Source organism: Stegastes partitus, unplaced genomic scaffold, assembly GCF_000690725.1.
Source record: "Stegastes partitus isolate 25-593 unplaced genomic scaffold, Stegastes_partitus-1.0.2 Scaffold1271, whole genome shotgun sequence".
NCBI lineage: Eukaryota > Metazoa > Chordata > Actinopteri > Pomacentridae > Stegastes > Stegastes partitus.
Genome location: NW_007579002.1, coordinates 109,408 through 121,479, shown reverse-complemented (window position 1 = coordinate 121,479; position 12,072 = coordinate 109,408). Strand labels below are relative to the sequence as shown.

At 44.3% G+C, this 12,072-nt stretch overlaps 2 protein-coding genes across 2 annotated transcripts in view; one reads left to right on the top strand and one right to left on the bottom strand.

Annotated features, from left to right (window-relative positions):
• The window catches only part of LOC103369328 (creatine kinase B-type), a 13,098-nt gene extending 7,188 nt beyond the window's left edge, over positions 1 to 5,910 (top strand). Inside the window, exons 5-9 of the mRNA XM_008298016.1 lie at positions 311 to 443; positions 1,130 to 1,286; positions 1,591 to 1,714; positions 2,408 to 2,597; positions 5,562 to 5,910. Of these exons, the coding sequence (XP_008296238.1) occupies positions 311 to 443; positions 1,130 to 1,286; positions 1,591 to 1,714; positions 2,408 to 2,597; positions 5,562 to 5,722 (765 nt within the window). The 3' untranslated portion in view covers positions 5,723 to 5,910. The remainder of the gene's footprint in view (positions 1 to 310; positions 444 to 1,129; positions 1,287 to 1,590; positions 1,715 to 2,407; positions 2,598 to 5,561) is intronic.
• A 4,731-nt stretch (positions 5,911 to 10,641) lies between these two features.
• atp6v1g1 (ATPase H+ transporting V1 subunit G1) overlaps positions 10,642 to 12,072 on the bottom strand; it is a 4,631-nt gene continuing 3,200 nt past the window's right edge. Inside the window, exon 3 of the mRNA XM_008298011.1 lies at positions 10,642 to 11,279. Within this exon, the coding sequence (XP_008296233.1) occupies positions 11,106 to 11,279 (174 nt within the window). The 3' untranslated portion in view covers positions 10,642 to 11,105. The remainder of the gene's footprint in view (positions 11,280 to 12,072) is intronic.

The window sequence follows — 12,072 nt, the reverse complement described above, 5'->3', positions numbered from 1 at the left end:
GGTCCAGAAACACTACCTGTATGGTCGAGAAACACTACCTGTATGGTCCAGAAATATGACCTGTAAAGTCTAGAAACACTACCTGTAAGGTCCAGAAACACTACCTGTAAGGTCCAGAAACACTACCTGTGTGGTCGAGAAACACTACCTGTATGGTCCAGAAATATGACCTGTAAAGTCCAGAAACACTACCTGTATGGTCCAGAAACACTACCTGTATGGTCCAGAAACACTACCTGTATGGTCCAGAAACGCTACCTGTACCTTCTGACCAGCATGAATCACTGTGTGTGTATTTGTGTGTGTGCAGGGGGGCGATGACTTGGACAGGTCATACGCTGCACGCTGTGAGGTCAGTGTTATTCGAGGTGTTGATGACTTCTGCTTCCCAACACACTGCAGCCGAGGAGAGCGCAGGCAGCTCCTCACACTGGCCAGGAAAGGTACTGCATGTCTGTGTGTTAGGCTGATTACGGCTGGCTTGGGCTCCAGTTTTGGAGAACAAATTTGCCACAGAACGGTTTAGTTTGTATTGATAAAGTACAGTAAAGGGCCAGTATACTTACTGTTGAGACTGCTTCCCCACTGTTCTGAGGTCTTTAACTTCCAAAAATCAACAGTCTGACATTCATAGAAATAAAACGGTGAACCCTGACTTCAGTGGCCTCCATGTTTACTTCTGTTTGACAATGTGTTGCGATTGAAGTCTTTGTTGTTCTTCTTTTGTGCATAAGCGCAGGACCATAACCGGTTTACACTAACTTTTGGCCACTTTTGAAAAATAACATGAACAGACAAACACTATTTGCATCTGAGCAATAAATGGGAACTGGACTTGCAGTGGTAAGCTGTTGCCCAACAGTTATATTACTGCAAGAAGTTCTCCTCAATGGAAAAGGTTCCTTATTAAGACTTTGTAAATATGTTGATGCAAAGCCACAGAGAGAAGCTCTTAAAGTAAGAAAAGGCAAGATTGACACCATTGCTTTGGATTTGATAATTTACCCACTTTGAAGTGCTAAATTTAGGGGCAGTTAGGATCTACTTTTGGCCTAGGGTTAGGGTTAGATGCTTTGTCAGTACAAGTCCATGTACTAACCAGCTGACCAGTGTCTCCTGTCTTTTTTAGCTTTGCAGCGGCTGGAGGAGGAGGAGCTATCAGGTCAACTGTTCTTACTGGAAGAGCTGAACCAGGAGCAGCAGAGGGAACTAACCCTGAAGCCTCCATCTTCCTCCCAGCTACGTATTGGTCTGGCCCGGGACTGGCCTGATGCCAGGGCAGTCTGGTCAGTTTTGCTTCTTCTATGTAGAGCTAAGTCTCAGATGGTAGAGCAGGTTATCCATTAAATGTAACTTTGGATCCCAGCTTCATCTGTCAAACTGTCCATGAGAAAGACAATAAAACACTAATTGCTCCAGATGTGTGTATATGTGGGGGGTAGAATGGGCAGAAGCAACTCAGCACCACCAGACATTCACATCAATAATTGAAATCTGGCCAAAGATTCAGGTACCTATGATGTTTTGGGAGGGAAAGTACCTGAGAAAATTCTCTTGTGTAAAATTTAATCCCAATATTTTCTCATGCAGGGTCAGTAAAGATAGCAGTCTGGTGGTCTGGATCAACATGGAGGACCACCTCAGGCTGGTGTCCAAACGAGAAGATGCCAACGTGGCTGAAGCTTTTAGATGCATCTGCAACAACCTGCAGAAGGTCAATGACCAGTCTGATCACACCAACGTTTTTTAATTACAATGACAATCAATGCAAGTCAACGTTTTCATTTATGACGCATTTTTGATGACTCTTATTTGATCGACACCTGTTGGTTTTTAATACAAGTGCTCTATATATACTTCTCTAATAAGGGCACATTTATACTCTGGAACTTTTAAATCTAACAAAAGATGTTTAGGCAAGATAATAAGACTACATCTTTCAAACTTAATTAAATTAAAGTCTATCAGAAATAAATGTACTCAACCAAACAGTTCAGACACTCTTAAACTGGTCACACTGGAATTCATTGGGACAGACAAACACAAATCAAATACTTACACGGATATAATGTGATTAGCAAGATGTAAAACATGTTATCACTACATATATCACTGTCACAGTAGATGCAGCAACTTTTTAGGATATAAATCTCAAGTCACATGAACCAAGCCTAGTTTTGCTGTGACGGTGGGCCGATGTTACGTCCATTGTTACACTGATAGAGTCGTATACCATCTGATATAAGTCTATTGCATGTATATGTCTGTACTGGGGTATATATCAGCTAATAAAATTAAACTGCCAGTATACTATCCTGTAGGTTGTTGGTGCTGAGCAATTGGTGTGTTTTTTAGTGGTTAAAAATGGACCTTTGTCTCTGACTGTGTCCTCCTGTGTCTGGTTCAGCTGGAGGACTACTACAGACAGCTCAGACACCCCTTCATCTGGAAGCAGCAGCTGGGATGGGTGACGAGCTCCCCGGCTCATGTCGGAACAGGTCTGAAGATTAGTGTGTATCTTAAACTGCAACACCTCCCCAAACACAAACGCCTGCAGGACGTCCTGAAGAGGCTGAGGATCTGCATGGACAAAACAGGTACTCAGTAGCTTCATTTTTACTTCAAGTTCTATTTTAGTCTTAAGTGTAAATGTGATTTGTGTGTAACTACAGCTTCATTTCTTCTATGGTAGGGGCAATGTTGGTGAAGTTTATTACATTTGTTTATATATTTCAGATCAAGGTCACACTGGTATCACCAATATCTGACATGCAGGCCACTTCATAACTTCACATTTTGCATTCATGCATCTACCACACGGCTTTGAAAAACACGTTTTTAGCAGCCAACAAAAATGCCATAATTGTCATGGCTGCATTATAGCCTTTTTTGCATTTAAATGAGTCTGTTAAGGTGTTAAGAGTGCATCCACGATAGGGTTAGGGTTACATGGTTTTTTACCACAGACCTTTTCACCTCTGCATCGTATGCCTCTAACTGATCGGTGCAGGTGAGGAACACTTTGAATTTTTCATCCATGCACATGCACACCTTTTGGCAGTCAACAGTCTACTTATAGAAATCCTGTGAATCTCAACAACCTCTGGCTGTATCTGGGCTAGTAGCTCCAATACATAACCTAAGCCCCAATTCAGCATTTAGAATCACAAACCTTCATACATGAACGCTGATTTTTAGAAGAAAACAGAACAAGTTGATTCGTTTGCATCAGTAGTATTTTTAATAGGGTGAAAGTTTGTTCTGTTTGTAGTTCTTATGGAAGATCGAATCCAGCTATCAGATCACAAAGATGTACGCGCTGGCCAGGAAGTCATTTCAGGGATGATTTTACAGTCAAACGCTTTCCTGCTGTTTAGGCGTATTCAGCAGCCAACATTGAGTCTCAAGCGAATCAGTTGATTCTCAGTAGAGGAAGTCTTTTTGATGAAGTTTTCTGTATTAAGATGCCATGTCAGAATCAGTGCGTTATAATAAAACAAACTGAAGCAGGTAACCTGTGGTGGAGACGTGTTTGCAGTCCTCCTGTAGGATCATTCAGTGAGTGGCCAAAGATTTTATTGCAGATAATGTTAGTATGAAGTCCCACCTTTTAGACGGTATGCTCCGTTTTCTGAAGCATGCTCGGGCATCGGAGATATTTTGGCCTAAACTTTGGGTATTTTAGCAGTTTTCACTGTTGGGTGAGAGGGGCGTCTGGTCTCACATGACTGGTGTGATGGAACTCGTCGTAGGAGAACCAAACGTGGACAGTAGATTGTCTTTGGGTAGGATAACATTCACTGAAAATATGAAAAGATTTGGTTGAATTCTCACAGCAGTAGAGCTTTATACTGTAGACCAGTTTTTTAGGCGATTTTTGGTCATTCTTGTTTAAAAAACAAAACAAGGGGTGAACAACTCCCCCCGGGTTGACCAGAGGTCCTTAAACTTAGACTAGAGTAGGTTTGGGTGGACCCTTCAAACTAACCAAGTTTCCTGGAGATCGGTGAGATGGCTTGTGCTGCCCCCGCCTGGTTCTACCGTGGATGCACTCTTTAGTCTGTCACATTGGCGTGCAGCAGTAGGTCAAGTGTCAGGTTCTATGTCACTCTGCAGTCTGGATTCACCTCATCGCTACACCACAGCATGTTCAGACCCTGAGCTACTGACCCTGTATGTACCTGTGTTCTTTTTTGCTTGTTCTCCAAGTGCTGCTCATGGGGGAGTTGTTGCAGTCCTCTTCATAACGCCATAAGGAATGGATGACGTGTTATGATTCTATAAATACACTGACTTAAACTGAGCAGCTCCTCATTTAGGTGCCTCAAATACAGAAGCAGAACATGTACATTTCTGCCCATAAAGTTGTAATAAATATATGTTTTTTAAACCTGTTCTCTTGAAATGATTGTGACAGTGCGATTTGTTCTTGATAGATAAAGTTTATATCTTCTCAAAACTTTATTGATATCACATTATACATACAACACATATTACAGTAAAATTCAACCACAACTAACTTTTGCAAGCTGTGTGTTCAGGCTTAAACTAAACTGGAGGCAGTGAACAACAGGATGAAGGGTTTTGTTTCAGTTGTTCAACCTTGTTCATTTAACAGGAAACACATATTGGAGGGGACTCCATGCATCAGAGTGTCCAATATTACTCTAGATGTCACCAGTACTGAATCTGGCCCCCTGACACGGACCACTGTGTTCAGACATGGTGCCGTTCTGTCCCCCAGCTGGTTGATGGTGTCACTGGGCAGGACGTCCCACTAACCCTAACTCTTCAGTCACATCCTGAAGTCAGAACTGGTTCCACCTGTAATCAGCGCACCTGGTCAACGTGATGACTGATGTGTAGAAGTAGAAATAAAAATAGGAACGTGTCTGAAAACAACAATTAATCCAACTTTCTGGGCGACGGTGTAGGTATGTTATAGACGGAGTTATTTATGGATGAGATCTTTCTAAAACACTGAAGCTTTATCTGCAGTTAGGATCAAACCTGTGACCTGTAGGTTCCTGTACACCCTCTTTAACGTAAAACATACCATAAAGACCCACTCTAGTGAACATCAAGTCGATTTTAGTGTTTGTTGTGTTGTCTTATTAACATGTCCATATGATGTTCTGGTTTTTTACACTGGGAGACATGTCCCAGTGGAATAAGCAGCCAGCATGTGGTTCAGTATAAAGCTGCTGTGCGGTGACTGAAAGACACAGATTCAGACTTCCAGAGCTTCATATGTACCGACATGTTTCTTAATGTTCTTCTTCAGAATCGGTTTTCAGTTGGAGTGTTTATGACTGAATTCCTCTGATGTTACAGCTTGAGTGAGCTGCTGAGCTCGAGCTGCAGTGAGCAACAGAGCACTGACTTTATAGAAGAACGGTGTGGAGCTGCACTGGTCCACTGTAAGGCTGGGCTGGGCCTAAAGTGTGACTTTGCTCCACAGAGATGAGTCTTCAGGGGACAGAGATTTTAAATATCTGAACCTCTCCACTAGTTTTTCTAAAAGTCAGCAGAAGTTACCAGTTTGTCTTTTCATTTCCCAGAATCCCCGGAGCTGTATCGTGTGAGCAATGTGCCGACCTTTGGCCAGAGTGAGGTGGGCCTGACCCAGCTGGTGGTGGACGGTGTCAAACTGCTTGTCTCCATGGAGACGAGGCTGGAGGTCAACCGAGACATTGATGAGCTCGTTCCTACACAGAAGTAGATGTGGATGATAAGTTGTTGGTCAGATGGACTGACCAATCAGATGGAGGCTTGTAACTCAGTCCACTACAGTAGATAATGAGACCATGTGTAGTAGGGTTAGGGTCACTGTCTGTCACTGTCTGGCTCTTTAAGTTTCTATAAAATCATTTTAAAAAATTACAATAAATTCAACGTGTGATTAAGTGATTATATTGTTCTTTTACTAATTGCTCACTTTTAGATAACAGTTTGTCGTCTGGTTTGTTTTCTTCTGTTCATAATGTGATGCCTCACATGTACAGACGTCATGAATCAACAGGCGTGTGCTGTACAGACGTCTGATGTGTGGCTTTGATCTGTATAAATAAATGGAACTAACTGGATTCCTCAGTCAGTCACACATGTAGACATCATCAGTAACCCTAACCCAGTACGCTGATGTGTCAGGAGGCTGCACCAGACAGTACAGGACAACCAAGAGGTCCTGAATCCTCAACCTCAGCTTCAGTTCTCCTTCTGATCTATTACGTTTAGCACGCACACGTCTCACATCTCAGACCAACTTGTGCAGCAAAGATAAAGTGTTTGTCATCAAGGACGTGCACAAGATTTAGACCTGAGACTTCTTGGAGACCAACACAAGTCTTTTGTTGAAGCCAGAATATCAGTACTACGCGGGTTCCAGTCAGATATCTCTCAGGATCACGTTAGGACTTGTTCAGAGACACGCTGTGGGTTTCCCTAACGCTAACCCTGCTTCACCCCCTGGTGTGATGCAGTTTGAAGAGCAACATGTAACATTTCTCTGTCACTTACACAACTTTTCAGACATCTTTATCAGTAGTTTGCCAAGGATTTGAAGCCAGGACCTCTCACACCTGAAGCAAGATTCATAACCCTGGACCAACAAGCCAAGACAAGGTACGCACCTTCCTCTGACTCACATATATGAGATGAGAGCCTACAGAGACAACACTTGTTGTATTCTCTGAATCTGACCTAAAGTAGCCTTTATCAATCACAGCTGTTGAATACAGTCGTCCTCAGATGTCTTCATCCCGTCCATTAAAGAAAAAGTCATAATAAATAAAAATGTGTTAAATTATAATTTGGTCAAATAAGACATTGATTTTGAATTGTGTTTGAAAAGAATAATTTAAAAAAACAAACAAAACTGTCCTGGACCAATGAGAGGCCTTTGCTGATGAGCAGTGGNGTTTCCTACATCGTGCCCTACATCGTTTCCTACATCGTGCCCTACATCGTTTCCTACATCGCTCCCTACATGGTTCTCTACATCGTTTCCTACATCGCTCCCTACATGGTTCCCTACATCATTTCCTACATCATTTCCTACATGGTGCCCTACATCGTGCTCTACATCATTTCCTACATCATTTCCTACATCGTGCCCTACATGGTTCCCTACATCATTTCCTACATCGAGCCCTACATGGTTTCCTACATGGTTTCCTACATCGTGCCCTACATTGTGCCCTACATCGTGCCCTACATCGCGCCCTACATCGTGCCCTACATCGCGCCCTACATCGCGCCCTACATCGCGCCCTACATCGTGCCCTACATCGCGCCCTACATCGCGCCCTACATCGCGCCCTACATCGTGCCCTACATCGAGCCCTACATGGTTTCCTACATCGTGCCCTACATNATATTCAATATCACATAGAAATAATGTTTCTCTGAAATACATATAAATGGCTTTTAAATATATCAATAAATGTGATTAGTAAATAACTTTGATTTGATGCTGTCAAATCTATTATTATTGTTGTCTGTCTCTAAGTGTAGCCCTGTGATAGGCTGGTTACCTGTCCAGGTAGAGATGATGGATGGTGTTTCTTAAAACTGACACTGAAGCACCTTGTGCTAGTGGTACATTCTGTTACAGCTCCAGTGTGTTCTTGTGTAATTTGAACTCGGTCCATGTAGGTGTGGTTTTAAATTCATAACAAATTTGTCCCATCTTGTACATAAAGTCTGCCGACGGTACTACCGTGGTAGGCCTTATGAGGGACATCAATGAGACCTGGTACAGAGACAGGAGGTCCAACATCTGGTAGGGTGGTGTGCAGACAACAACCTGGTCTTCATCATCAAAACAAGGAAGGTTATCATAGACTTCAGGAAGACCAGGGGCCTGTTCTATGAAGCAGGATCTGGGGTGTAGGATATGGACAGACACAGATGCCCAAAAGGATTCAAAAAACTTCATTTGAACTTTCCAGCACCCAGTCACATGCCATAAAAAAGACAGAGCTGTCCTGCAGGTCACAGGACCATGTAAATCAGCTCTGCAGACTCGGAGGAGTGAGGAAGCAGAGCTCCTTTAGGAACTTCCTTATCACACCTATCAGAGCTTCTAACACAATGAAGCTTTTGGGGGAAGACAAAGAAAAACATTCAACCACGTAGACCTTAACAAATGGTCCAGATGGCCGGGTGCAATGAAGTGCCCCGGGCTGAACGTATTGTTCTGCTGACCCCTCATGTCCTGTGGTATGCAACAACTGGACTTATGAATGAACAATAAGACACAGTACCAGAGGATGTGCCTTCTTACCTTGTGTTCAGTGTAATTGTTAAATGTTGTGATATATCAGGTCCTGATAAATACTCCACAGCTTAATTACAGTTGGATAAGTCCTTCTTTAATTTATCAGCTTGTTATATAATCATATATCCCTAAACTGCATTATCTTTGTAACCGTTCGAGCTAGATGTACCACGTTTGGATTCTTTGTGAATCGCAAGATATGACAGATTTATTTTCAGTAGTTTTAACTTTGTATAATTGAAAGTACATATAGTTCTGAAGGAACATTGTTACTTTCAGAGCAAAGCTCTGACCACCTCATGACCTCCCGGTGATACTGGGACGTCATATCTAACAGCCCCTCTGGGAGCGGAGCTCGCTGTGATTGGTCAGTAGTTTTACTATTAAAAAGCCTCTTCACCTGAAAAGCAGTGGCTTCTTCTAACTGCAGGAGAGCTGCTCACTTTGGTCCAATGTAGAAACTCCAACGGCCACACCCTGATCCAACTCAAGCTGAAGGCCTCGTCTCCCAGACGCTGCTGCACCCGCTCCTGCCACCATTCCTTCCTGCTCTGCTCTCTTTCTGCTCCTATCATGGTTTTATGTTCTTCATATCTGGTCCAGATGATGTTCTGCTCCTCGGCGGTAAAGTGAGCCGCTCTGCAGCCAGACTTGTCCGTAGTCCTGATTGGTCAGAGGCCCATAACTCCGCCCATTTTATGTGCACGCGCTCAGATCAGACAGACCTGGGTTGACTTACTGAGTTGATGACCACCGTCGTAGAACCGGTTACCCTGAGTGGGCTGTTAGGGTTAGTCAAGCTGGATCTCTGGAACATATCCTGGATATGTTGATCTGGCTTCGTAGTGCAGGGCCCTGGAGAGTCATACAGCCCCCCTCCATACCAGCAGAGAAGAGGTTCAGAGGGTGGACTCAGTCAAATTCCTTGGTATTCACATTACCAAGGATCTGACATTGTACAACAGTTCTACAGTTTCATCAGCAGCTTTTATCCAAAGTGACGTCCATCTGAGAGCAGATCCAGCACCAGCAAGGATCTAGTCAGGAGAAGACAACCTGGATCAGAACCACAGAATGAGCTCAGGTGTGACAGGGTTCTGATGCCAGTAGCGGCTGTAGGGAGGAAGTAGGATTTTATTTCTTATTTATGTTTGTTTGTTTCCAGGCTGTCAGGTGGAGAGGTGTCGAGTGCAGAGCTGCTCTTCAGTCTGTTCTTACAGACTGAACCTGAAACCTGTTCTGTGGGGCTCTGAGCCTTCGTCCAGAAGATAACCACTTGTACTGTCAGACATATGATAGATCTTGTTGGCCGGAGTGGCCTGTTCACAGATGTGTTGCAGCTCCTGCTCACCTGTGATGTTCCAGGCAGGTGGGCTCGACGCAGCAGCTTGTTCTTCAGCTGAGCGGAGAGGCTGCCGTACCGAGCCGGGAGGCTGCAGCACTGCATGGGAGAAGATTACCATGGTGTTTCTGTCCAGTACAGTTGTTGCTGCAACCTACTGCACGAGTGCTCAGCATGTGTGCTCCAAGTGAAGGTGTTCTCGATGTACACCCCCAGACCCCTGTAAGAGACCCTGAGCATCAGTGCGGTGGTGGATGAACGCCGGCCTGTGCTCCCCAATCCCTGTTGTTGTGCTTGTGTTTAACACTGGGTACGTATCATCACACCAGTCAGTGAATCTTGGAATTCCTTGTAAGTATTTAGTTGTGCTACCTTCCTTACTTAGTAAGGATAAAATTGCAGTGCCATCTGAAAACTTTAGAAAATGATTTCCTGGATATAACCTCCTGCATCCATCTGTATATAATGTAAATAAAACAGGTGACCCTGCGGCGCTGCTACGATCAGTTAAACGACTGGAACCATCTGACAACAGAGGGCTGCACATTGACATCACTCAGCTTCTTCGTTGAAAGGTGTGTCTGTAGCGCATTAAACGCTGAACTAACATCGATCAGTAAAAGACGAGCACATGAAGTTGTCCAGGTGAAGTGTTTCCAGGTCAGGAGGGCGTCTTCTGTGCTCCTGTTGGTTCTGTGGGATCTAAAACACACCCGAACATTTTCTTCAAGACACTTCATAACAAGTGAGGTGAGTGCGACCGGCCGATAGTCATGTTCTCCAAGCAGCTCGCCTTTTTGGGAGCGGCCATTAGGATGGGACAGGGACGGTATACGAGGGATCTCTGAAAAACAGGCTCCATTTTAACAAGCGACAGAGATAGCATGTGGACCACAGGCCTTGCATGGAAACAGCCGTCCACAGACCGATCCGATGCCGTTTACAGCAGAACTAATGGTGTCATGTATATGTGATGTCAGAGTTTCATCAGCCAATCACAGAGCAGCACACAGTGTCATCCAATCAATATCCACTTTAATGTTTCATTACCATGAGTCACAAACAACAACAGGAAGTCACATGAGCACTAACAGGAAACAACACTAGGAATGCACAAGAGTTTCACAATAAAAGCCTTTACACTTGATCCATCCAATCAGATCTGAGATCAAAGAGCCACAACAGCCAGTCAGCAGCTGACTGTGTTGTTTTGACTTTAAACTGAACTCTGATTGGCTGAGTGGGAGAAGACTTAATTCCAATAAAAACAAGAGATTTATTATAAATAAACAGTAACACCAACATGTCTGTTGTGGTGTCGCAGCAGAAACACGAGGGGCCCGACTCAGAAACCTGACCAACTGACATCAAATGGTTTGGCTGTTATTGTAGCTAACGAAGCTAAAGTTGGACATCGCCCACGGCTGTTTGCCCTGCCCCTCTGATCCTGACTCCGCCCACAGCATGGCGTGGCCCCGCCCCTCAGCCGGCCACACGGTAGTTGGCATGAAACTCTGGCTGAATGTCGCAGACACGTCGCAGCAGCTCGCCCAGCACCGCCTCTCGGTTACCGCGGTAACTGGCCTGGATACGACCCATCCGCTCGGCCGTGTCGCGGTCCACCTCCACCGCGCTGTTACCATGGGAACCAAGCGCCTGCACAAACAGAGACACACCTGAGTATCTGAAGATCAGACAAAAACTTCTATTCAAAGGAAAACATAGGACAGAGAAAACAAGAACATAAACATGTAAACAATGAAAAGCACATCAGATCATTCTTCAAGAAAAACAGATTTCATTTGTTTATTGGATTTACTAGAAGTTAAAAGTGAAGGTCAGACTGAGGACATTATGTAAAGACAGAAAACAAACAAACAAAAAGTTCACTATCAATAAAATGATCAAAAGAAAACAAAAATAACACTCAGGTGGACGAGAACTTCCGACTGAACTCAAAGAAGAAGACGTAGACCAGGGCTGTGTCCCAACCACCCACTACACCCACACAGTGGCTGTACAGGTCGTTCACCGTGTTGTTGTTCTGTCCCAATGTTACACACTGTACACTCACTAAAATATCCCACAATGCACCGTGAACAGCAGTGTACAGCCCATGGTCGCTAACCAGCAGTATGCACCATCGCACGGCGCACGACGGTGCATACTGCTGGTGCATTAAACTGTGGATGTGATGTGTTTCCACTACGGTGCTACGGCACAGATCACGGCCAGCGAGCGACGCTACTAACAGCTCGAGTAGTTTGGGAAATGTGGCTTTGCCGAGGTGCTCCCTACGTCATGCCCTATGTCATTCCCTTCATGGTTCCCTATGTCGTGCCCTACATCATGACCTACATCATTTCCTACATCGTGCCCTACATTGTGCCCTACATGGTTTCCTACATCGTGCCCTACATCGTTTCCTACATTGTGCCCTACATGGTTT